Source organism: Trichoderma harzianum, assembly GCF_003025095.1.
Source record: "Trichoderma harzianum CBS 226.95 unplaced genomic scaffold M431scaffold_11, whole genome shotgun sequence".
In the NCBI taxonomy this organism is placed as follows: domain Eukaryota; kingdom Fungi; phylum Ascomycota; class Sordariomycetes; order Hypocreales; family Hypocreaceae; genus Trichoderma; species Trichoderma harzianum.
In genome coordinates this window covers 490353-516378 of record NW_020209259.1, presented here as the reverse complement: position 1 = coordinate 516378, position 26026 = coordinate 490353, and the positions used below count along the sequence as shown (strand labels likewise).

The following is a 26026-nucleotide window of genomic DNA, read 5'->3' as shown; positions in this document are numbered from 1 at the left end:
CCGGACCGCTGCTCACCTCAGAGAGCTTGAAAGCCGGTCCAATATTGAAAGCAAATATTACGTGAGTTTATTTTCCCTCTCTCCTTAACAACCATGATAACTCCAAATCATCCATCACTTGTCAAAATTCTGTATATCCGACATCTCACAAAATAGTAAACCCGGACAATAGCGCCCTGTAGTAGTCAAAACTCGAACGACAACCCGCGTGCCATCTATGTGAAACGTTCAACCTCAAGCGCGGGCACCGCCCGTTAAAACGGCGTTCCAATCAAGCCAGCATTGAATTCGCCTGTCCAACGGAAAAATAGCCCCCCCTGAAAGGGAAAAAAACACATCATCCAATAGTATCTTCGGGATGCTTGCCAAACAAAGGAGGTATTGAGAGCAGCAAACCCACAATCCGAATATATCATCTCATGCCAGTCGACACACCCCCAAATCGACCAATGCTCTGCTCCCGTTATCCAAGGTAGTAGTTGTCTCTTTTCAAAGCTCCCACTTTGCATGCACCTGTCATCCGTACTCGCGCATAACGGGGGGGTAACCCTTCCCCTCTCCCCCTCCCCATATTTGTTCCCGGTGTCAACAAGCAAAAAAAACAGGATTAGAATGACTGACTCCTCCCCTACCACTCAAAATCCCAATATGCACGAGGCACGGAGCGGAGTACGGAGCCGAACCCCCCTCTTTCCGACAAGGCATAGTTGCTTCTTTTCTCAATGGCCTCACTTTTTTGCCAAGACAGGTTGTCTCCGATAGGCCCATTACCCCTGTCTCCCTTGTACAGCACAGATATGTGCTTCTCACACCGGTTGACCTCTCAGTGCCAATGACCAGCCTGTAGCTGAGATGCCTGCGGGCACTAAGCAGGGTGGGCAAGCGTGCATGAATGACTTTCGACCACCCTGGCAAGGCAGCCCTACCACGGGGATCACCGTGTCAAGTCGTAGCCCAATTGCAAAGTCGAGGCGCCCTGCAGGCAGAACGGTTGGGAAAACAAGGCTATTATAGAACCGTGTCATTGTCGGCTCCTTTTTTTTTTTTTTTTTTTTGACATGCAGCAGAGAAAAGGGTAGCTTCTTTCGTCTGTTTGCCGGGTGTCCTCGTGCTAGAGCATTACAACACCATTTCAGATTTCCGGTGCAACATCAGATGCATAACAGGGACGTTGGTGGTGCGTCTGTGAAATGTTGGATGCAAAGAGAGGCTGCATGATATGCCGAGCACTCCAATGATACGAGCATTACACCGTGCTCCCAATGACGACGGGTGTAAGACATCAACAAGGCACACAAAAAGCGATAAGATCTTGATTCCCCCAGCCTGTCACACGAAAAGGAACGGGTTATCGATGGCTTTGGAGAATTTGCGCAGCTACCCGCCACCACCACGTTGTTGAATGAACACTTCTCGGGATGGCACAGCACAGGGTCACGTAGAACATGTTGGTGGTACAATGTTCACACACAGTAGTAGGGTGAAAAACAGGCACAGACTCCTTGCGTTTCCAGGTACTCGCCGGCAAAGATTCATAAACATATAGATTGCCATTAGTTTAAAGGAGTCCAATCGCATCTCTGCGTTGCGAGAAATGGCCTGATCTGCAAACGAAGGAGTCGAAGATCCTCTCCCATTTGTGCCAAGCACAATGGCTTGATTGACAATCTAATCGTGAGACGGACAGTGGATAAATCACTCGCTCTTCGCCCCCTGGTAGTACTTGGTAAAGTCGTATCCAAGGCAATATCGGACATTAGTGGCATGCACAGAGTAGCCCTCTTGGAGACTTTATCTCTGAGTAGGTAGCACGACGACGCACGCGAGCTCGTGTAGGCCCATGCCGTGACACATGTTATCCGAGACAAAAGCATATCAAACCCTATCTCTGGGAATTATCGATCTTTGCCTCTATGCAATGACAAGGCTCTGAAACCAAGTGGTTGGCGGATGTTTCGGTTGCCCGCGTCGATGCATGGATGAATTCCGCTCTTACAGAATAAGTCTTTGTTGCGATTCGCACCGAGACCATACCTTGATGATTTCCCTATTTGGTTGAAGGCGTTCTCCATGAATTGATTGTCACAAGGCACCACCCTGCTAAACTCAACCATGTACTTAACAAGCCAAGACACCGAAACAGTGATGACATGTACTGATGAACACTCGCTGGTTCATCTTACAGAGCGGGCGCTCTTGTCCGCAGTATTGCAAATGCTGACATGTAGGGCAGATGCGCTCTGAGCCATATTGAAAATTAGGAAATATACCATTTGGTACAAGATTCCGACTTCAGAGTACTTTGTATGACAAACCCAAGAGCAGGATTCTATCCCCTACCTAGGTATCACTTCTTACGATAACATGTCATGTTGTGCTCAGAACAGCAGCCGATCTTCTTTCACCAGATTCCGAACCCGCTTCCGGGAACTAGCTCATGGAGACCATGGTTGCTCAGAAGCGGTGAATGCGACCATCAAAGAGAGTAGCAGCCGCTGGATCAAGTCGAGAAGGTGCCAAGGCATGTCGCTATCCGGAGTGGTATTCCATCTTTTTCGTTGATGATCCGGAGACCGGCTACTAGCTGATCTTTCCAATGTGGCTCCTTACCGCTGCTCCAGATGTCTGGTGCCAAAGGTGTCAGCACCATAAAGCCTGTGCAGCAACAACTAGACGCTCGGGATGGAAGCTAAAGACGGCTCGATACCACAATGCTGGCGGGCATTAGGAAGATCCCACAGTAACCGCAATAGTACGGAGTACTTAGTACCTGTCATAAAGTAACACTAAGCTTTGCCCCTGAACGACTGGGTGTTGGCTGATCTTGATGCTCGTAGCCTCGTAGGAGGAGTCCTAACAAAGTTGTGTTTTATTTTTAGAAGTCTTCGGCTTGGTCATGCCTAGTACGGAGTACAGTATCACATTTTCAAATCTGAGTTGGAATGAGTCGCTTCTAAACGAGCTGAAGAAGAAAGGAGCTCGAGCATCATCACTGTGCATATCGAGTTGCAGCACTCCGTCCTTTGCATGACCGTCGTCTGATGACAGCTGAGGCTTAGATGTTTTTGTTGTGTCGGTCTGCGGTTAGGAGCCTCTGGTGGCTTCGCGGGGTGTGGCGTACAAGCCAGAAGCCCCTGGTAGCCGCCTTGCGTGTCTCGTCTCTAGGAGCTGTTAGGAGCTGTTGGATTGCAGAATGTGTCTGTTGCCAAGTTGAGTTGGGCTTGCGAATGCACGGCCCCCTTGTTGCTTCGGGAGTGTGGGTAGGGGATGCTTGCCCTTGCTGTCACCAGACCTCTTGTTGCCTGGTCAGGGCCGGCATTGCGCCCGATTCTTTACTTTGTGCATCCTCGCACAGAGCACCCCATATGTACAAGTATGGTCAAATCACGGGCAGTAACTCTGTAGTATTACGGAGAAGCGACAGGCCAAATAGGCAATAGTGGATGGAGCATGGCAAAAGGCGTCAGCATTGAAAGAAATGCACACTTGTGCTGGGTAACTTCTGCCCGTCTTGGCCCTTTTTCCTGATCCGTTGGACTGGTCCGGATTACTTTGTAAGCATTCGGGATTCTCAGCAACCTGCCAGAGTCAAATGTCTTTCTGATGGGACGTGCCGCGAGACGGGGTATTTGGCAGCGGCATTCGTTGCCGACGAAGCTTGTGTGTCCACCGTAAGATATTAAGAGATCTCTGGGGTGTCCTCATACTAGGTGCATCGCGTCAATCTGCAACGTCCGGCCAATTCGGCCCACTGGCTTGTCGCTTCTAGCACAATGACACGACCGCAAGCCGATGATGAGCTGAGCAGGCTAGGATAATAACAGGCCTAGCGTAGAGCGAAGAGCGAGCGAATCAGAAGGCATCCCAGCGTATGGGTGTTGTTTCAGGAAATCATCTCCGATAGCGCGGGAATCGATGTGGGCAGCTGAGATCCAGGTTAGGTGAAGTGAAACGCAGCCTAACTTTCGACAGCCAAGAATGTACGAGAAGCACACTCGTATGCCGTTGTCAGTACCACGTGCCTTGCTGGGAAGCCTTTTTTCCTTTTTTATATGTGCCACTTGCTTCTGCATCCTGTAAGTGTAATTTGTGCGGTGCCTGGAGGTGCACAAGAACGGACTATGCCATATAAACTCGGTCAAGGCGGGCATCAAACTTGCGCTTTGCAAAACTTTGTTGTTTCACGGCGTCAATGCTAGCCTCGAAGCTTTATCGTCTTGTTTATGTTTGGCCGAAACGACGTGCTATTTTTGGGACTATTTCTGGCAACGAAGTCTGTTTTGAAAACATTAAATCTGATGTTCCGTATCTGTAACCGTACCTGTTGCAGAGCGGCATGATAAAGAGGGGGGATCGTCTTGGGAACCGCCATAAGATGGGGGTCAGCTCTATAACTGACGAGTTTAGCGAGGACATTGCGCGTACATGGAGCATAGGTAGCAGCACCGCTGCATAACAGTATGTAGGCTTCTCTGACGAGGCTCGATGCCCACATGAAACTTTTGAAGTCGACGATGAGAGCTAGGAATCGACGGCGTAGCGTTTTAACCCCTACCGACGTTCCTGAACACCACAAACAGATCTGGCGGGCGCTACTGCGAATGGCATCTGTATGCCAAGAAATTGCCTGCGCTCTGTTTGGTGCTTCCGTATTTCATGCCTATATGGTGCTCCGTACTTTTCGTATGATTGATACCCCGTAGAAAATTACTGCCGCATTGGCTTTGGAGTAGCCCCGGCCCCACAGATTATAGTGAATATTGGCCCCCAGTCCGCTCGAGGAGTTAAGCGATGGATACTTTGGGAGCTGTGGGACATATGCAATAAATGATGCTTACCACTGGGAAGCTTTTGCACGTTGTTAGGCGCACGAGTAATGCCATGTCCTTGTACGAGTAGGATGCTCGCCTAGGCGAAGCCCTGGCTCGAGATTCCCTTGTGGCATAAAGGCCACCCATCACTTGCAACCTGGTCCCAGTCCGCATGCCGTCGGATCACGGTGGATCAATATTCATCGACGTTTCTTAGCCCAACGGGAAGAGCCTGGTCGACGTGCAGGTGTCTCACCAGCAAACTCACCATTGAGCCGGAAATACCTTGGAGGAACGACTTATTTACGTAGCCCCCACTAGCGAGAGTACGGAGAAACGGCGCAGTAGCACCGCTGTGCAACAACGTACACGCTGAGATGGCGAATCCTTGGGAAGAGAGCTGCCTGGTGGTCTCCATCGTGTACCTGTATGGCGACATCTTTTCTTTTGGTCGACGCGGGACATGCTACGTAACACTAGCACGACACGTACGTACTTGCTTTTGGACCTGAACCAGGACCTGAACCTAGACCGGGACCTGGGACCTGGACCTGGACCTGAAGCTGCTTGAACAAAGCATGTCAGTTAGAGCAAGCCCTGGCCTGATTTGGAGATCTCAAACCTGTCATTCTTGACCGGGAGGGGGGTGAAGGGAGACGCCTCTTTGGTACAGTCTCCGCCAATGCCAACAAGGCGAGCATTTTGCATAGTATCGTATCTCCCGTTCGAGGTTGCCTGAGCAAAGAAATACGACAATGTTCCGCTAGCTGCGAGAGATAAGGCCGTTAAGCTGTTCTCGATCACCGCCTCACCCTTGGCAAGCTTGCAAGTATACGGAATTACTGACAGTAGTGTCAAGTTGTCGAGATGGAGGGGCTGAAGCTTCGAGCAGCCACAGTGACAAGGGTTGTGGCAAGTGGCGCACTGTGCTCGCGCTTCGGCAGTACGGGCTGGCCAGGCCAAAAGGGACGAGCCGCCGGGTACTGTTGAGGGGCTGTCGACAGTGCAAAATCGACAGTACACAAAAGTCGCGCACACTGGCTCCGTACATTGGCCAATCGCAGGACGCCAACTTTAATTTCCAGCCGCCCTGGCTCGGAAAATTGATCTCCTGCCAGTTGCCGTCGTCGGCTTTTGGCCTCGGCCAGGCCATCAATCAACAGGCTTGCAAGCCTTGAGTCGAGCACATCGTCGTCAGCCCATTGCTCCAAGTAAGTTATGACAAGGCCCCACCTGTCTAGGCCTCGTTCTGTCACCCACGCCGAGCGATCTGGCCCCTTGAGAGATCGCCAGGTCCCCCAACTTCAGTCGAGAGGCCAGGAGCTTCGCTGGAGCCGTCGCGCCAAAAAAGATCCATTTAGCGCTGTCAACGCAGCGTGCGAGGGGGGAAAGACGGGGGGCATGGGGCCTCTAGCAGGTGCCAGTGGTCGTGGCAAAAGCTCCTTCGCATGGCGGGCTTCAAATTACCTCGTACGAGTTTGTATGACACGGAGACCTTTGGGGTTATTGCGGGAACCAAGTGCTACAGCCAGCGCGAGGCACAAGGTGCTTACAGGGCGTGGTGGTTAATACACGTACGCGCGGGCAGGCTGATGTCCAGAGTCAGGCGCGGCCGCACAAGATTGATCTTGACAGCTCCTTGTGGTGGACCCAGGATTCCAATCAAATCACTTGCGAAGCAATCGTCTCACAGGAAACGTGCGTTTTGCGCTCCTCGTGTCTGAAGCCCCTCGCAGCGGGGTACAAGTGCACCACTAGCAGTATTCCTCAATGCACGAGGCTGGCTGAATACGATAGCCGCCAAGGCAGGTGAAATGTCTGTTGGGAACGAGATGTGACGAGGGAACGAATGAAGAGCTGTGCCTGCTCTAGCCTTACAACTTCAGCAGTTGACTTGCCACCACGGCTAGTACGCACTTGTCAGACGAGACGTCTAGACGGAGGAGGCGAAGGTTTCTAGAGAACCCGGGGATGTGGCATGGAAATGGCACATGATATCGGCAACTGGCAGCTTTTGCAACCACGCCGCTGCAATTTGCGGGCAACATGCCGCCCAAAGGTTGCCAAAGGCTGCTGCTCACCATGTCTTGTGGCGTCAACGGCGCACCCATATTTCCGGGTATAGCTGCGCGTGCTGCGGAGCTGGGGCAGAGAGACATGACTCTCTAGCAAAATTACTGAACGACTAACCCACCGGTTATGGGGGAGGCCTCGGCGCCAAAAAGACTGGATCGACACAGGAGGAGATATCCTGATACAGTGCAGGACCGCGGGTTGAATCCGTGGCTCTGGAGCTGGGGTCGTCTATATCGGCTGCTCTCGCATCACGACAATCTGCGCTGGCGCAGAGTGCAGGATGCTCTTATTTGGCATTACTCCGTTCCATTCTCGGTACTGCGCGCTTCGCATGGCATGAGGCCTGTGCCATCTTAGCCCTCCCCACTATCTGATATAATTCGGCTGCCAGTGCCCACATCGCAGCCGCTATAGATTCAGCGACTCCCCTTGGGGCAGCCTTGATGCTGGACGATCGGGTATTAAAATGGAGACTCTTTTTGCTCTTGGCTGGGATATCCTTACGCGACCCCAAAACAGCTACCTGTACGAAGCACAGAGTACACCGCTTGCGCATCGGGCAATCGCTTGCTACATCCATTGATTTCAGAGGGAGGGAGTCATGCCCGCTAGGACCGCAGATGATATGGATAGTGGGATTCATTGATCAAACAAGTCGTGACACACGCCGTGTTCTCCTGAACTGCGTAGAGCTCATACTACCCTGAGCTTTGCAGCAACGTTGGAATTGCTTTCTTCCCTCGCTTGGCGCCTCATTATTACACTAGCACAAGTACACCGGTGTATAGAAGACCAATGGGAGATGAACGGATACACGCTTGTCTTTCGAATAAATTACCTACGCATACTTGCACGAGTAGTTGTCTCGAGAACTGCAGTTGGCATGGAACGAGTCGTGGATAGGTCAGTGCCACCTGCTGCACGTCTACGGAGCACTGATCTGACCATACTAGCAACGCATTCTAATGGCGGCGGAGATCTGCCTCCATGTACTGTATATACTGTACAATCGGATCCGAGCCACAGTTCGGATACAGATAGTATCCTTTCCCACTCACTGGCCACCTTGCCTGTACATATTAGGGCTTGGAGTCTCCCAGTGTTCGGCCCTTTGAGAACTTCTATATCATGTTGTATACCGGAGACATATCTACGTGTTGAGCTTCACCTCCACACAGGAAGTTACTCTATCATACACAACAGGCCACCACAGCCACCGGGCCATTCCGTGCTTCAACCAACAAAAATTTTCTTTGCTATACAATACGAAAGGCTGCTGCCAACCCGTCATCCGAAAGGGTTGCAGTCAGTCTGTGTCGCTCGGTGACTGGCCATGTCAGAAATACCATTTTAAGTTAACAACACCCCCCCTTTGGCTTTCTTCTTACGCCTACACCACACACCCCGTCCAAACCCACTCACCCACTAGGCGCTTGCCTGCGTTTCTGTGACCATTCTATCTGGCTTCCCTAAATCGAAGGTTCATCAGAACAGGCTTTGGGTCCGTGGAGCCGGTGGCCCGCCAGGGCCTGTCGGGGCTTGACGAGTACTTTGGCCCCCCTGTCCTTGTCTGTGGCGACCGTGCTGTCCCTGGGCTTGCTTGCAACTCATGCACACTGACTGGACGGCCTGACGACTGCTTGACTGGAGGTACATTTGCTCTTTGTATGGCCAGTCACAGGGGATAGTGGGCTGTCAGACCAGCGCCACTTGGCCTGAGTCGCGACGTCCCTTTTTCATTTGGATCCAGCGCCGCTAATAACCCATGTTGCCGCTCCTATCGCAAAAGGCTGGGTCTATATTGCTGTCCATCCTCCCATGCTGTTACCACTCTATGATGCGACGAGCTCTTTTTAAGTTCCGCGAGCCCACTTTGCTACGTACTGCGTATTTCGACTCTGCTCTGCTACTGTTCGATTCTGCTACTTATTACTTGCATACCCAGGTCTACTCGTATATGACCAGCTGTTCTCTATAATCACGGGCACTTTTAATATCGACGAACCTTCTCCTCACGGCTTGTTATTCATAAAGTTTTTAATTTGTTGATATCTACCCATACGTTTTGGACCACGCTTCTCAACAATTCCCTTTTTTGGCAACCAGGCTAGCTTGGTGCATCTACCCGTTGACTCGACGATACGATACTGCTTTCTGGAGTACTGTGGTCTTGTGACTTATAATAGGTCAACTGGCTTTTTTGTTGTTGGATTAGCTTTGCATCACTTCGCGGAGGTTACGATATACCCCATCGATCAAACGTCATTATCTACGCCTTCGATCTTATCTCCGCAATCAAGTCGAACGTCAGGGCATATACTTGTAAGTTTGTGATGCTATAAAAGGAGGGGTTCAGCCCATTCACTGACACTGAAACTCGTATCAGCCATTGCCCCTCGACTTGAACCTTTTACTTTTCTGCCAGAGGGCTACCTTTATGGACCCTCGTTATTCTAGAATAGAGCCCCCGAGTTCCCAACCAAGGCCCCGGTCAACAGCATCGTCCGAGATGACTGTTCTCACTTCACAACCTTGGGCTTTGACTCGCAATACTGAACATTCCCGGGACTGGGAAATGTTTCAACCACGGACTGACGCTGACGCGCAGCTGATTCAACTGCCTCCTCTCAAACAGGTAGAGAGTCTTGTCTTGCGTGGGGGTGTAAACATGTTTACTGATCTGTATTAGGTTTTTCCAGACCTTGACTTGAGTTCAAGGGGGAATGATGATAGATCACAACGCTTTGGCAGCGGTGATTTCCGGTTCAGGTCTCCCGACTTTAACGCCTCACCTCACAAACGGAGAAGATATGAAGACGATGCAGAGGCGGAGGCGGCTCACCAAAGACACGTACCACGGGTGCATCGTAACCCTAGACACCGAGTCCCCATCTCTCCTCGCCAAAGTCCTTCTGCACCAAGGACCTCAGAAAGATGGCCCCCTGCTCATGAAACGACAGTCTCGCCTGGTTCATCCTATTCTCTCCCTACGCCAATGGAAGTACAAGACTTGTCAAGGCCACACATGCCTCTACCAAGCTTGCGAACAACAATGAATTTCGAAAATGAGTCCCGAAATAGCCTGGATAGCTCCCGGAGCAGCTCTCGAGAGTACCCGAGAACGTATAGCCAAGATTATACCCACTACAACACTCACAACCACTATCAGTCACAACCTCCAAGCCCTAGTCGACCTTATGATCGAGCACCCTACTCAGCAGGTGTATATCCCCACTACATGGAGCCAAATCATACAAGCCACTATGGAGAGTTGGGAGCCATGGCTGGTGAGAGCAAGCAGCGAAAACGCCGCGGCAACCTGCCCAAGGAGACGACCGATAAGCTACGGAGCTGGTTCCTTGCGCACCTGTCGCACCCGTACCCTACAGAGGATGAGAAGCAGGAGCTGGTGCGCCAGACTGGACTGCAGATGAGTAAGTATTCTGACAACTCTAATCGCCGATCCGAGGTTGGAGGCTAACGCCCCTTTTGCAGATCAGATTTCCAATTGGTTCATCAACGCAAGGCGACGCCAGCTACCTACCATGCTCAAGAACGAGGCCGATGCTGCAGGGCGAGGCATTGCCAGCAGGGAAGGCAAATCTACGGATCCCTCGTCTGTTGCCTCGTCGCCTATGAGCGAGGTTGCCCATTCGAGCGATGAGATTCTTCAGCGCCATCAGGGCGGCGGAAGCTTAAAGCGGGGCAGTGTATGAACCCGGAGGATCTAAAGGCCAAAAGGGAATAACGAAAAAAGCCACTTAAAAAAGAATTACTAAAAAAACGGGATACATTAAATAGGAGTATACACAGGGATAGGCAGGGTATAGCAGTTATAACAGGTTTAACAGGTATCAATACGGAGTTTGGGGCGCGAGAATCACTACAAAAGGGAGTTTCTATACGGATAATACTCAGTAGTAATTACTAAATGACATCACGAAATTCATCATGATTTGCGTTTTTGTTACGCCTCGTGGAAAGCTGTACGATCTTGCCTATTTTGACCCTCAAATGATAAGTGAGGCGTTCAATAACTCGTTATGTGGGCCCTTTTACGACGATCTACAGAGAGATCCGGGGAAAACAGCCAGAGGAGGGCGCAACAAGTACTGTGGCGACGATTCCACCCAAATGGGGGGGCATAGAGCGCCATCTACTCCATTTACACGTATCAAGATGCGCCGAGATGATGTCGCAATGTTAGGAAACCGGACCGGAGAATCCTCGGGGCGCTACTCAAGGGTCGTAAATTGAGGTTTTAAAGTTCAAAGATGCGACTTGACAGCAAAGTCGTTGGGTGGATAGGCACAATTCTCGGCGGGGGGCGAAACGCTGAATGACAAAAAACACAACACGGCTCTCTACTCTCACGGCTCTCTAATCTGCCGCCTCTGCTCGGGAGGGGAGTTTCACCTACGAAAAGAGCAAACTCTGAACTTGCGACTACGGTATAAGGTTAGCCAATGGGCGTGGACGAGTGATGAGCCAAGTACCTCGCCGGTACGGCACGGTCGCTGCCACCAGGCGCTTGGCGGAAGAAAAGATACATTTTTTTCCCTTGAGAAATAACCTCTGTCAGAAGTCAAACGGGCAGAAAGAGGCGAGTTGTGGCTTAAGCCTGAGGTCATCGCGGCGGGCACGCGCGCCAATGGGGGAAATTGCCTCGCACTGCCACATCGAGAAGTTGAGACGCAAGGCGTCTGGAAAAAAACTTGGGCGAGCGAGCGAGATAGGACCAAAATGGAGAAAAAAGCGTCGATGTGGCGGTCTGGCTGTCTGGGCATGATGCGTTGCTGCAAACCAAGTAGGCAATTGTTGGAGAATAACCGCCCTCTGTTGGTTGCTGTTAGTGTCCGAAGAGGGAAGAAGATTCAACCCTGGAACCGCCACACCCCCCTCGGCTTGGCACGGTCTTTCGGATGTTGGGTGTTGGCTAGGATTTTTGGGAATCCAGCCGCCAGCTGAGCAGATCCTGGCGCTCAATCTGTATAAGTGACATCTTCCAGAGCTTGCTGGCTGGCTGACCTCTCGTAGTTCGTATAGAGATCCGGCTAGGATCAAGGACTGCCTTGCGAGAGCCGGGCAGCCGGGCAATGCAAATAAGCCATTAACCGAGGATTTCAAAAAACAGACAGACCTGCTAGTCTAATCCGATGGAGCTTCTTGTGCAGTAGTGAAAATTAAATCAAAGGTTAATATAAGAGGAGGTGATACGGGGAGGTGCTCCGTAGCTTTGGCAGCGGTAGTTGGTGATTAATGAACAGCAAATAGTGTAAGAGATACTTTTGTATGCGGCCGCTGCATATAGTTCGGCTGGGGGTGAAGTGAGGGTGAGGGTGAGGGGGGGAAAGTGACAGACGCAAAGCGATGATCAGATTTTGCGTGCCAGGCTAGGACTTGTCTCGGCAAACCATGACATGTAACGTGCTATTGTGTTTGGCGAGAGGGTCTCTCGTACGAGAGAATAAAAACAAGACTTTATGCTCCGTGTTTTGGGTAGTGGACAACTGACAGGACACAAGATGCACAGCACTGAAACACCAAGGAACCAGCATCGCGTATGGACCACGAGCACGGGAGACGGTGACGGATGTGGAAGGTTCCCCCAAAGGACCAGGGGTTGTTCCTTGGTTGACTGGCCACAGGGCTGCCATTTCCCCCTCCAACTGCAGTGAAAGCCACGGAACTTACCAGTCCTCGGGTGGAGTCGTCGAAGCTATGTCTATGCAAAGCCTTGTGCATTGCCTTAGGTCCTGGATGGGCGATCCCAAGATTCATGGGTGTTCGATTCGGGTTATGCGATGAGGATTGGTGCCAGCTGAAACAAAATTTTCCATCTTTCTCACTTTTTAAGCTCGCCTGCTCGCGTATATCAGAGTCGCAATGTGATAGAGTTTAGGGCGCACATGAATATGCAAGGCGAAGTCAGACAGGCGAGACAGCATTGGAGGCATTTCGCAAGAACCATGCTCATGACGATTCTTGGTATGCCGTAGCGCATGCACTCGTCGACGATGGTCAATCTAACATGAGCGAAGCGAGCATTCGCCTCGCTGCAAGTGTACTAAAGTGGCCGGCACGAATGGGAGGTGAAGGATATTAACGGCATGATGAATCCTTGCGCGGATTTAGTCGTATTTCGTGAGGTCTCCCCCCCGTCTGTAACTTGTTGGTGCGTACGGCTGTATGAACATGACGCGAGGAGCTGAATAAAGGTTGATGAGATGGCTCTGGGAAGCGTGTGATTGATGTGATGGTGCAGGGGTCTGCAATCCTTGTCCCACCACAGCACAGGGTTTGGCACCCTTGTCATGCAGCACCAGGGAGTTGGTAAAAGTGTCAAAACAAGACTTGACGGAAATATGTACGAGTACGGTAGAGGCATAGCACGTACTAGCATCCTTCCGAAGAGCCGCCAGTATCATCTCGTCTCGTCTCGACTCGTTTCTTTTGTCCGATGCAAGCTTTACGGCAAGATATGAGTAGTATAACATAGCATGCGGTATGACTCGAACTGGGATGACAAATACCTACCTCGTTCCGTCTCGTGCCTGTCCCTGTGTGGCTGGCATCAACTTTGACTGACAGGCGGGCACAGACGGCGACGGGACAGGACAGGAACCAAAGAAAGAGCTGACCCTCTCCTTTTCTGTCTCCTCTCGCCTGGCTCCTTGACGTTGCTCGATGACCTGATGCGGCGGTGGCTGCTGGATGCGCCTCTGTGTGCGCGCGGGCAGTTTATCCCGGTTCCCCGAGCCGGCCAACCAGGCGGCTATCTTTAGCTTGCTGGGATGGTTTTGACATCTGCGGGTGTGGGACGAGGGCCGGGAAGTGGTTGGGGACGTCGATCCAATTGTCGCTGGTCCTCGTGCGGCTGATGGTGGAGGCTCGTTGCAAAAGTCGCACCGTTGTGGTTGCAGCTTATGCATGTATGCACGTTGTACATACGCGCGTTATGCATGTAAGTGTGCTAGAGCGAGGCTAGCGAAGCCTGATTCGATACGGAACACTCTGCAGAGGTCAATCGGCATAAGCGAATGCACCAGAGACAGCGGATGCAACATCGGTGAGAGAAGAATCCACGTGTTGGAGGCCGATTGCCAGGCCGCAGGGGGGGAAGGGGATCTGATAGGCAGACGCCATCCCTTCGGCGAACAATTGAACAAGCGTCGATGCCCGCTTAGCTGCATGTGATGTGAAGTTTGGTTTGGATATATTGGATATCGGCAAGTTGGATGTTGGATGTTAGTACTGTCCGTGCATGAGTAATGGCACCGAAAAATCACCATCTTTTGCACGGGACCCTCGCCTGGATAGCATTGATAGTGGAATGGAGCAGGAAAAAGAAGAGAGACAATCCCTGCTTGTTCTTGACTAAGCGAGCCGAGTAGCTGTACATCCCCCAAGAGCCAAGATGAACAGCAAAGCTTGGTACTCAGTACCCAGAGATCCGCTCGGTGGTCATTTCGCCGAACAAGCACGGCGCTCTGGTAAATGCGGTCCGAACTGCTGACTACGTCTCTCGTATACTGAGCATGATTTTCAAGGCTGCACTGGGTCTAGCCCGCCAATCCCTCGCCACTCCTTGTGCAGAAACCTGTTTGGGAAATGAGGCTTTCTTTCTTCAGCCTGTTGCGAGCGAATTGACTTTGTGCCCGTCGCTTGCCTGGCAAGCCTGTGCTTTGACTCGGCTCTGGCTGGCTGGACTCCTTCTGGCTGGGCCGCTTCGCAAACTCTTTCCCCCCGCTCGAGCCTCGAGGGGACCGTGCCCAGATCTCGAATCCACACGATGCCTCTTGATATGATATCGACACATGACAAGACACTGCCGGATCCCGCTGACAGGTGGTTTGCCAAGGCGTGCCGGGAGCACGGAGCTGTGTCTAGATATCGCAGGTCCTCAATGCTGCTATGCTTCCCCCTCGTTCATCCTCAGGTCATGCTGATGCAGCTTCTGCTGCTGCCACTGCTGCCTACTACTGCCGGCTACTGGTCCGGCTACTGATGCTGGCTACTGCTGGTGGGATGCTGTCAAAACCACTCCCGAGGTGGGGCCTGGAGCAACTTGCAAAGACCAAAATGCACCTCCTGTGATTCCCCGCTAGCTACTGCACAGGTTACTGCAAACGGAATCCTTGAAAAGATCCCGAAACCGGGGCGTATACTGTCGAAACGGTCCAACGTGGGGGGAAGTCAATGGGTCCTTGCTCCTCCATGAAGCATCTTGTGGGCTTTTATGGAGTGCCTGTGACAATCTAGGCCTCTGGTCTTTCTCCAGAAGCTGAGCTGCTCAGACCGTTATAAAGGTGGGGTTGACGAAGATGAAGTTTTCCAATCTCTTTTGATAAGGAGCCAGAGACTTTCCCCAGTCGATTACTCTATGACGGCCATGACAGGTACGGAATTTCCGATGGGAACACGTTTCTAAGCAAGGTGCTAGAAAGAGACCACTGACGGGCGCACATGGCTGGCTTACCATGACATGACAAAGTGGGTTTAATGGAGATCCTTTCGCCTCTCCTCGGATGGCTTGCACGGCAGGGACATACGCGTACGACTGACATGACACGAGCGTCCACCCTTCATTTAGACTATTGCCCCGAGATTTGTCGGGATGTGGATTCTAATGCGCAAATGGGCGCCATATCGTCGGCCAATATACTCATATCAGGCGTGGGCCGCGTCCGCCACTCCTCTCTAGCTCGCTTGATGGATGGATTCATTGTTGTCGAGATGAACTCCTCTGTTGCTCTGCTATATATCAGCCTTGTCAGGCAGCCCCTTTTCGCCCCTCAGCAAAGGTGCCCCCCCGAAAGCCCCTCATATCGTCGGTGTCATTTAGCGTCAGTGCAAGCGCTTCGTGCTACGGGAATACGGGTCCTCTACAAGCCAGTCGAAGAACAAATGAAATATGGAGTATCTACAGCTAGACCAGGCTCTAGTTTCTTTTGAGACTTGCACTATCTGCCACACAATTGCGGAGTACGCCTCCGATCCAATCAGTGACGGGTTTGCTTGGAGGACGGTTTATCCGACCTCTAGCTGATCTCGAGTTGTATTTTTTTTTAAAGTTGGATCTAGCAAACTGACGGCGCGGAGTCCTTCCGGGGGGCGTGAGCTGAGATATACGAGCGATGCGACGGCGGAATGATTTTTGACATCTTTCTCGAAAGTCTTCCCGAAACAAACATGATCAGCAAATCCACCCCGGGGAAGAAGATATACCCAGTGGCGGCCCTGGAGGTGGCGAAGATGTCGTTCCATCACCATGGAAGCTAGGGAAGCAACTTGACTTGCTTCTAGTGACTCGCCTAGTTTTGACAGGTAAGCAGTAAAAAATTTTGGGAATGCAGAACCCTCCAAAACGTGGAGAAAGAATGGAGTTGGCAGACGGCGAGTCAAGTGTCAAAATGTAGTTCGGAAGTTGACCTGAGTTATCTGGGGTTGAGAAAATTTGAGAGAGGAGACAGGAATAGCCTAAAAACTAGTGTCTCAAAGTAAGAATGACTTCTCTTCAGAGTGATGAAGCGTGGTGTGGTATTTGTATAGTGATTAATTTGCCAGGCCAATATCAAGTAGCTGATGACCGATAATGATTGAAGAAAAAAATTGATAAAGTAGAATTTGCCCTTGAAATAGATATCGACTTGGGGCATCTTTACCGTGAGTTGCCTGACCAAGAAGAAAATCTACATATGAATCATATGATTACAAGATGCGTAACGATTGTGAGTGCTTATAATCGTTTGCCTTTCGAAGTATATGAATTGTCTCATCAAATCTCAATGTGATCACCCGATAATTGAGTTTACCGTATCTTCAAATTCATTTTTACCCATGGGTATCGCACCTGTCTTGTCAATGGTTTTAGAGACACCTTTTCATGAAGACTGAATCTGACAATTCTTTCTGGATAGAATTCATTAAGCTGATTAAATGATATATTTATGATTGACATTTGTACTCATTTCATAATCCTGTTCTGGTATGGCTTCCTATAATGTCATTCACGATGTCCTGTATGAGATTCTCATCAAACACATCTCAACCGTTGCTACCTGTATTTAAGATAGCGGTTATGAAAATCGAAAAATGGTCAGTTGACATGAAAAGATGTATGAGTTGGACTGTTTGAGTAAGACAAGCCATTTTTGTCGACCAGATTTTACTTTGGGAGGTAATAAGACAGACCCCGGAAATAATTTCACCTGAGTAGAATGAAATGCCGTGAATAAAGCCTGTTGATCGTGAATGGCTGTGAATTTCAAGGTAGGCGAGATGCAATTATGAGTATTAACTGTGATGTAGAATGATCAATGCATTCATTCATTGTATCCCCCATGTATGTTGATCGCATCCTGCCTTACTTATTGCGATCATAATTCTTTCACTGGCAGTTAAAGTAGCACCAATCAACGCACATTATAAAATGCTGTGCCAGATGTATTGACGCTCAAAAAGTAGTGAGACATACGCCCTGCTTATGATCACGTGGAAAATCTCAATCATATGTCATATGTCATGATCGCTGAGGAGAAAATGTGAGAACCGATGCTTGGGCGATGACAAATTAATGAATGGGTGCTGTTTAATATGAACTCACTTCCTAAAGATGCCAGAGTGAGTTTCTGTGATCTCGTGGTCAATTGCCCGATGTGTGTTTCATAATTTAAATTGACATTTCTAATCGGATGATGTGCTGTACTCGGAGAGTCATGAGAGCAATTTGGGTTTGAACAGCTCGATGAGCGTGTAACTGCATCTTGGGGCCAAATGAAAGGCAGAATAACAGCTGTTCATCAACCGATAGTGTTTCGTACGCCCTTTGCATATTGCTACGAGATAGCAATAGAGACGTCTGACTCTATCTCAAATGAGCGGCTTATCATGCCAAGGATCGGTTCAATTTGGGCAGCAATTGCTATCACAGGGCTAACTATTCGTGTAGTGGTATGTATGAATGCATCGTCTACATTCAAATTACGTATACCACTGGGGGGATACTCCTGGTAAGTCATGTCGGTGAATAGTGAGTGAATGCAGGATGTGGGACAAGACAGATGATACATGCCTGTTCACATTCGCTTTATTTTCGCTGACCCAAGACGCACAATTACGTTAAATTTGATTGAGAGAGTATGTTTTGTCGCTCGCATTATCAACAGACTGCGATTGTGTGTTTATGTATGAGTGAGATTCTCACTTTGCAAACCAGGTGGCTTGCTTGATCCGATCAATTGGCGTGCATGTCTGTTAAGAGGTCAATAGGGCGTTGCAAAGTTTGAGTTGCCTTTGTATGCATTGTAATTGAGGATATACGTATGCGCTGCAGAATATTTTTGTGCTGTCTTTAATCTTTTCATCTATCTCATCGCCATGGGTCGACTTGTGCCAGCGCTGATCTCTTACAAAGGCAAGGGAATCAGCCACTGCACACGGTGGTATAACAAGTATGTAGCTTTGGTACATGTACATTTATGAAAGCTGTGATGGAAGGCTGGAATGTGAATGTGATATCACATCGCTTCAACTATGCATCCATTCAGATTCACGACTCGCGTCCTGATTAACGGCGCCACCAACAATGGCGCCCGTAGTGAGAAATGGGTATTTCAGATGGATCAAAAGCACTTTTATGGGTAGAGAAACCATGTACGATTTCTGAAAATCTCATTATAGCTGCCCTTTTGAGTTGTGGACAAAAACGAAGTAATGGATGAATGGACTGAGTATCAAGGGGGTAATGAATTGCAGAATCGGCTGTCTTCGTTGATGAGATGCCAACAATATTGGCTGCTAAGTTCGGCATTCAATACCTTTAATAATATAAATTGCACACTGTTGCACTGCTTGAGGTAAGTGCAATGTAGGAGTTATTTGCTTATGAGAGGTTGGTCCTATTTATTTTCGGACCTCACTGATAATCCGTGATGATCAACAGATGAGCATATACGTATGACCGGCTGTTACCATTCAATATGACCTATTCGATTCTGCTTCTTAACTCAAGAAATTTACGTATCAATTCAATAAGTCTTAGCCACCACAGCTTATTGAACCATAATGTAGATGCTGTTCACAAATACAGCCCCTATACATCATGGGCAACGGTTATGAGACGAGCAATACCTCGGTAAGAAGTAATCTTATTTAACTTCTAACAAACAAACCTAACGCGTGTGGTATTTAGTTCTGCAGCTAATTTTCAGGCAACAACGCGACGTGATGCCTTGTTATGCCTCTGTCTAGGAACGACCAGAGTTTCTATGTAATCAGGTGTCATCCCGGGCTACATTAAACACTCGTTTTTGCCGGTTTAGTATGCTGCTGATTACTCTCAAGTTGACAAAATTAGATGGCTTATTCATCATCTATTTTGGCAGAATTCAGTAAACTTTGCTCTATACCGCATTAAGCTTGTTTTAACGCTTCATTTTTGCTCGTGATTACTGTCGCTTCCACGAAAACCGCTTATTCATCGCACATCTTGGCAATGCATGTACTCGTACGACTCATATTTTTAAAATTTATCGCATGTCACTCATGCATTTGTGGTTTGGTGACTACTCGCGCATTCCTCTTCCTAACACGGAATTAGGGATTGGTTGCCGTTTAGCAAACATGCTCGTCCATGCACGTTCGCAGCCATCTTGCGGCTACCGGCTTCTGTCAGTGCCCTGTAGCTGAGAGCGATGACGTCGGCAGGATCCTGCCTGTGACTGTTCGGCGTGAATTAGCTGAATGTTGACGGCGGCGTGAAGGCGTGAACGCAAGCGCCGCGTTGAGGTGACGCAGTTCACAGAGCAATCTGGCCACGTTTCAAAAGAATAGGTAGAGTAGAATAGCCGATTCGCTTCGGATGGAACGTATGTTGCATGAATGGTTCTGACTGAAGCCCGTTATCTGATGAACGTGGCTGCCGGTGGCTTGATATCATTCTCTCCAGGACGCATCCATCGGTATTAACAACCCCCAGAGCCAACTTTAAATGCTGCCGTCTTTTGCTTTGTCAAGAAGCCCGTGATTGGCCAGTTTGCCCGTCAAGCTGGAATTACGGCTGGAAAAGTCCGTTGTGTCGGGATATCGGAGGTCGGACTTCGGCTCAAAATCGTGCCGGAGATTGGCATGGCCCCGACAAGTGCTGAAAACGTGACTTCGCGTACGGATGTGTCATAGCCTGGCAATTGGTAAGCCTGGATGCTGGACTGCCATTCACGCTTGCTGCCCGTATCAATCTCTCCGGCATATCGATATCGTACGGCGTCGCATCTTCATCATCGGGATCCTGCCTGGGCACCAGCGCTGTTATATAGAGGCCCTGGTGGCTGCTGTCGTCTGGTGTCTCATCACGTCGAGTCCAGGACATCTCCGAATTCGCCTGTGCATGTGATTTCGCCTCTCGCAAGTCATGTCGTCGACTGAAGCTCAACCCGACGCCTCCGCGGCGTCTTTGCAGGGGATGGAGCCCCTTGCCTGTGTCTCGTGCCGGGCCAGAAAACTCAAGTGTGATCGCACGAAGCCTGCCTGCACTCGCTGCGTCAAGGTCAAGAATGAATGTGTGTATCCCGAGTCACGGAGGAAACCGACTTTCAAGCGGCGGAACGTCAAGGAGCTAGAAGCTCGTCTGGGTAGGTATCTTTGCTAGTCACCTGTATTCTTATATATGCATTGGTTATCAGACCACAAGCTCATCCGCTCCCTCACAGCTCAGGTTGAAGAGTATCTTAAAGAAGTCAACAAGGGCAATGACGATGGAGCCATCCTTTTAGATGATGCCGACATTTCCCTGGGCGACTTTACTTTCGCCCCTGACAACATTAGCCAAGATGCCAACACCTCAAGCAGCGCATCAGACCCAACCTTGTCCTTTGACATTCCCAATTTCACTAGCCAAGAAGGCAGTGCTTTCAACATGAACAATCAGCTAATGGGCCTTGGAATGTCCGAGGCTCTACCTCCCTTTGAAATGATTGAAGAATTGTATGACAGACCTCGCTGCTTTGTATTAGTGTCTAGTAAGGAGAGAATTCTAACAGTTGCAGGCACAACGTCTACTTCACCACCCACTATCACTTTCTCCCCATCATTCATTCTGGCCGCTACTATCAGGCTTTCTATGGACCGCCAACCAGGAAACCGCCAATGTGTTTGCAGTATGGAATTTGGGCGTTATCTGCGAGTGGACACCTCAAATATGACCACTATGCCGAAGCTTTCTACAAAAGAGCGCGGCAGTACATGGAAGCAGATGAGATGAAGGTGAGTCTGCCTTTCTACCCCTTTGATATACCTGGTACGCTCTGTGTATTGATACTAATTCACCGGCACAGAGTGATGGCGAGCACTTTGTCACGGTAAATCACGCCCAAGCATGGGCCATCATTGCTAGCTACGAGGCGAAAGCCATGCTCTTCACCCGAGCATCTATGAGTGCTTCTCGCTATGTCCGGCTTGTTCAGATGCTGGGATTGGACAGACTTGATAGAGAAGGAGACGACATCCCTCCAACCCTTGGCCCCATTTCCAACTGGACCGAGTTAGAGGAGCGCAGGAGGGTCTTTTGGGGCGCGTTTGCAATCGATGCTCACGCAAACATGGCAACGGGCTGGGCCAATATGATTAAGTCTGAAGATGTAATGACGCGCCTTCCATCTTCCGAGGAAGCCTTCATGGCGGGGCGAGAAGAGAAAACAGTGTTTCTGGAGGATGTGTTTACAGGAGCTCCTTTCGAGAGCTTCTCCGGCGCCATCGTCATATGCGAGGTCTTCAAGACTATCTTGAGACACGTTCATGGAGCGAAACCCTCTGACCACCCCGAGGACTTGATGAACGGCGCCTATTGGAAGCGCCACCGCGATCTCGACAACAGGCTATCTAGCCTTTTCATGTTCCTGCCCGAGAAGTTTCGCCTACCTCAGAGGTCTCAAGACCCAGCAGCCGTGCATACAAATCTGAACTTGCACGCGTCTGTAATATGTCTACATCACGCCGCCATCGAGACAGTAGAAAAATTTGGACTCGACGACTCTATCAAGCAGAACAGCATATGTAGGCTGAGGACATCTGCTGAAGAAATTGTCAGCATTATTAAGATGACGTCGCATACGGCCTCAATATTTGTATGTTTGGGATTCTCTCCTACTAATTCTTAGACATCAAACTAACAGGGGCAACAGAAAACGCAGCTTTGCGCACTCTCATTGTATTGTGCTACGACAGTGTACGTCTATTTGGCCAAAGACGACCCTATCTCCGGCGTGACGCCCATCGATATTTCCAACCTGGAGATTATTATAAACGCAATGGAAGCCGTTGGCCGACTGCACCAAGTCACAACCGCTTTTCTCCAACAAGCTTGCCTCGATATTGAGCGTAATGGTCTGACAGGCTGCCTCCGGCTTCCATCTCTGTCAAAATACCGCGATCTCTTTGGCGGCCCAGCATCCAATATCCCCCGACTTGCTCGGAGTTCAATATCGAAACACACTGAGATGGCTTCACCATTGCCTGGGAGACTACCTCTTGGTGGCCCCAAAGGCCACAGGAGGCCATCTGGCTTAAGAATGAGTAAGCCACTTGCCTCTCTGACAGGCATCCAACCAGAGTTAAGCCATACAACAGATTGTTTCAATGCCATCCTCGGCGCAGTTACCCGAAACGTGGCTCCAAAGTCATTCGATCCTGTCAGCCATAAGAGAAAGCGGGTAGCTGTAAGCCCAGGCCCCGAAGTAAATATGGCGGCAACCCCCAGGACCTCCGGGATGACAGCAAAGGAGTTTCGCTTCACCCTCAGCAAGGGAGCTATGGAAACCCCCGCGAACAACGCTTGTGGGAATCTATTTCCTGGAGAGGTAGATTTGAGTATGAATACCCAAACCGTGGACCCGATTTTTGTGCTCCCGGACCGCACTAACTCATCAGCATCATCTCCAATACAACGAGGAGCTGCTACAGAAGTATTTTCAGCGAGCAGCCACACTTCACCCAGCTTAGGTCTTGGCAATACTCCCGAGGAGAACCGCATCGATCTTCGACAGTTCCAAGGCCGCATTACAACTCCACTTTGGCATAGCACAGAAGAAGGGCTGTTTAACCACATTACAGAGACAATTGCACAGTACTCAGGGGACGGCAACGACCCCTGGGCGTTATTAAATGGGGAGCACAATAATTGGAATACCGGCTCAACAAATTGATTGGTGCCCGGAGAAAAAAACAAATACGTCAAATTATAGCTGGACACATCTCAAAGACATTTTCCGGGGCGGTTGATTACGCGGCTGTGGACAAGGGATATTTTTCTCTTCTCGGCGCATTGCGGTTAGGTTAAGGCAGTGTACGATACCCCGTGCGTGAGAAGTTACGCAACTCTTGTAAAAACAATCATTTCGCTTTGGAGTACAGGACGGAAACAGGACGGAACAAGGATCAAACTGGTTGATCTCATCACCTCTCTTTTACAAACGGAACAGCATATAAAGACATCTATAGACTAAATGATATTAATGCCACACAAAATGGGCCATGAAAACGTCGTACCACTTACACTGCCACCATGACATGAGAGGTTCTCGGCTGTTGCGGCCAATAGTCGGTGGGCCAAGAGCCGGAATAGGGAATAACGTGGGGTGACGGGTGAGGACTTTTTAGGGGGTTTTAACTGAGAGAAAACAATACCAACGGCTTTAATCAGTGTTTCATGGGTGCTTCTGTCAGAGTTCTTCAATCGAAGGACAAAGTGCCAAGAGTCATTTGGTGAGAACTCGGTCAGGTGACAAGTCGATTGATATCCATATAACTGAGCCCCCACATCGCTCAAGATAGATTCGTATCTCCAAGTTCATGGCCTCATTCTCAAAAACCAATTGACGCATGTTAAACCCGATTTTCATCTCTAACCCCAGTCGCTCCTTTTCCCTCCTTCAACACCGATTTTCCTTGATCAAGCAGCGAATCAATTGAACTGAAAGGGGGGCGAAAAAGGGAAGAAATCGAAATCATGTTCGCCTACATCGTCGGCTTATTAGCAATCCTGCTCTTCGTCGCGAACCCCATCACCCAGTATTTCCTGCCACAAAGCTCTCGCTCGAGAAAATCTCTGTCGCCGCGGCCGCAGCTGAACGAGTCGCTGCTGGCGATTGATTTGCCGAATGCCACGGCGCCGAATTGCCTGGCTGACGCGTACGGGGCGCGGATTTTGAGCAGGGAGCCGCTGGTGGTGTATCTGGAGGGGTTTTTGAGTGAGAGCGAGAGGAAGCATTTGCTTGAGATTAGGTAGGTTTCGAATTTTGATATGTCAATTGGCGTCTTGTTCTTATTTTTGTCTTGTTTGATTTTACGTTTTCTTTTGTGATGGGACGTATTTTGGAGGTTATCAGGGTTGAGACTTGGAGAGTGCTAATCAAGTGTATATGCATGAAATGCAGCGAGCCTATTTTTGAGCCGTCAACCATCACTCATGACTCCAGTGCTACGCATCGTGACACTACAGTCCGAGACTCTTCTGTTGCCGTCTTGCCCCGAACAGATATCGTTCGCTGCATTGAGGCTCGCGCACTGGCTTTCCAAGGGTGGCGGCGAGACACTTGGATTGAGCGGCTGCGAACGCAACGATATGTCGCTGGTGGGCATTACAACCATCATTTCGACTGGAGCGGCAATGCGGATGGATGGGGTAGAGTGAGCAGCTTCATGGCTTGGGTTGATGCGGCTGATGAGATGGAAGGTGGAGGGACGGAGTTTCCGCTGCTGGAAACTACGATCGAGGGAAATGCGCTGAAATGGTGTGATTTGATCGAGTGCGAGAGTGAAAAGGTCGGAGATGGAGAGCAGAAGAAACTTGATGATGAGGGAGAAGTGGAAGAGAAAGGGACTACGTTCAAAGTAGTTCCTGGCAATGCAGTGTACTGGGAGAATTTCGCCCGGGATGGCAGGGGATATGACGAGACTTGGCATGCTGGCTTGCCTGTGAAGAAGGGGGTCAAGGTCGGGTTGAACATTTGGAGCTTTGGACGGATAGAGTGAGTAAAGTCTGGCTTTGCTTTTTTATTATTTATAAATCATTGGCCGAGCGATAAAACTGTTATTATATAGCGTCATCCACTCAAATTTGTAAGGGTATCGATCTGAAGAAGGGAAACAATAGAAACAGTACGCCATGTAAAAGCCGTTGCTTATTTCCACCTCCTCTCGCATTGGCCCATCCAACGGCCCCAAGCTATTACCTTGCCGTTGATTTCCTTGGCAATCTGGTCCCTCGTGGGCTTGGAGGCGATGGTGTTTGTATCTAGAGGCTCGTTCAGAGCAATGATGTCGAAGAAGTCTGTAAGAGCCGAGGAACAAATTGTCAGTTAAGTCGAGTAAGTGACCTTTTAAATGGTTTCCCGCAATGTATGTATATAAGGTTAGGGAATAAGGAGACGCTTACATCTGTGGATGCCGTGATTGAGAAGAGGCCGGGGAGGGATGTAGATGCTGTTGCGGCGGTTGACGCCGTAGTAAAACCCGCCGTTTAATCTACTCATCTTTTCGTTTTCTTGTTTAAAGTCACTGTTCGTAACGGACAGCTTGTCCTTGTCGATTCCAAGATATATCCTTTTCACAAACAACCTCAAAGTTAGATACACTCCGTTTTACTCGCGTGCTGCTCGAAATCAACTTACCCGTGGCAGATTGGCGTTGGCAGCGGCGCATCTGGATCTTCCGATATCAGCAGCCACTGCTTGACGCCCTCGACCGAATCCCACTTTAGCTCGGGGAAGCGGCCTTCTCCTCCAAACATGTACTCGGGCCCGAGAGTCGCGCCGTTCTCGCCGCAGTCTGGGGAGGTGATTTGGATGGTGGGCTCTGGGTGGGAGGCGAACGCGGGGCCTTTGGTGAAGGCTTTGGCGTCGCGGCCTTTGGCGTTGGAGAAGAGCCAGCTGGCTGTGATTTCGACGTAGTTCATTTTTATTTTATTTTGCTTGCTTTCTTTGGCTTGTCTTCTTTCGTTCTGTGCAGCTTGTGTGGGGAAGTGAAGCTGTAAGCCTGTTTATGGTGTTCTAAAAGCGTCACTCTCTGTTTTCAAGTCAAGATCGCAGAATTGGGTGATATTCAGATGAAAGCGTATATAGCACAGATTTATATTAAGATGAGAA

General features: G+C 49.8%; 8 protein-coding genes across 8 annotated transcripts; 3 read left to right on the top strand and 5 right to left on the bottom strand.

The window, feature by feature from the left end:
* Positions 1 to 4743: 4743 nt before the first annotated feature.
* Positions 4744 to 5129, bottom strand: M431DRAFT_225395 (hypothetical protein). The gene has a single exon (XM_024913598.1). It carries the CDS (start codon positions 4983 to 4985, stop codon positions 4785 to 4787), a length of 201 nt encoding a protein of 66 aa, XP_024771370.1. The 5' UTR covers positions 4986 to 5129; the 3' UTR covers positions 4744 to 4784.
* On the bottom strand, positions 4909 to 5619 carry M431DRAFT_225413 (hypothetical protein). The gene is made up of 2 exons (XM_024913599.1): positions 5434 to 5619; positions 4909 to 5377 (listed from the first exon to the last, which is right to left on the bottom strand). The coding sequence occupies exons 1-2, from the start codon at positions 5510 to 5512 to the stop codon at positions 5115 to 5117; spliced, it is 342 nt and encodes a 113-aa protein (XP_024771369.1). The 5' UTR covers positions 5513 to 5619; the 3' UTR covers positions 4909 to 5114.
* A 3777-nt stretch (positions 5620 to 9396) lies between these two features.
* M431DRAFT_92415 (hypothetical protein) lies at positions 9397 to 10603 on the top strand (the record flags this gene model as incomplete). The annotated part of the gene is made up of 3 exons (XM_024924353.1): positions 9397 to 9522; positions 9577 to 10321; positions 10383 to 10603. 3 exons carry the CDS (start codon positions 9397 to 9399, stop codon positions 10601 to 10603), a joined length of 1092 nt encoding a protein of 363 aa, XP_024771368.1.
* Positions 10604 to 10834: 231 nt separating this feature from the next.
* M431DRAFT_225340 (hypothetical protein) lies at positions 10835 to 12021 on the bottom strand. Its single transcript, XM_024913597.1, has one exon. It carries the CDS (start codon positions 11672 to 11674, stop codon positions 11300 to 11302), a length of 375 nt encoding a protein of 124 aa, XP_024771367.1. The 5' UTR covers positions 11675 to 12021; the 3' UTR covers positions 10835 to 11299.
* A 2962-nt stretch (positions 12022 to 14983) lies between these two features.
* M431DRAFT_225269 (hypothetical protein) lies at positions 14984 to 15880 on the top strand. Its single transcript, XM_024913595.1, has 2 exons — positions 14984 to 15286; positions 15382 to 15880. The coding sequence occupies exons 1-2, from the start codon at positions 15271 to 15273 to the stop codon at positions 15840 to 15842; spliced, it is 477 nt and encodes a 158-aa protein (XP_024771366.1). The 5' UTR covers positions 14984 to 15270; the 3' UTR covers positions 15843 to 15880.
* On the bottom strand, positions 15880 to 16242 carry M431DRAFT_225274 (hypothetical protein). Its single transcript, XM_024913596.1, has one exon. The coding sequence runs from the start codon at positions 16158 to 16160 to the stop codon at positions 15918 to 15920; it is 243 nt and encodes an 80-aa protein (XP_024771365.1). The 5' UTR covers positions 16161 to 16242; the 3' UTR covers positions 15880 to 15917.
* A 3880-nt stretch (positions 16243 to 20122) lies between these two features.
* M431DRAFT_149038 (hypothetical protein) lies at positions 20123 to 25047 on the top strand. The gene is made up of 7 exons (XM_024912787.1): positions 20123 to 20518; positions 20597 to 20870; positions 20933 to 21149; positions 21221 to 22009; positions 22067 to 23037; positions 23841 to 24164; positions 24317 to 25047. The coding sequence occupies exons 1-7, from the start codon at positions 20299 to 20301 to the stop codon at positions 24912 to 24914; spliced, it is 3393 nt and encodes a 1130-aa protein (XP_024771364.1). The 5' UTR covers positions 20123 to 20298; the 3' UTR covers positions 24915 to 25047.
* A 16-nt stretch (positions 25048 to 25063) lies between these two features.
* On the bottom strand, positions 25064 to 25836 carry M431DRAFT_522657 (hypothetical protein; the record flags this gene model as incomplete). Its single annotated transcript, XM_024920510.1, has 3 exons — positions 25064 to 25212; positions 25318 to 25484; positions 25553 to 25836. 3 exons carry the CDS (start codon positions 25834 to 25836, stop codon positions 25064 to 25066), a joined length of 600 nt encoding a protein of 199 aa, XP_024771363.1.
* Between the last annotated feature and the right edge of the window lie 190 nt (positions 25837 to 26026).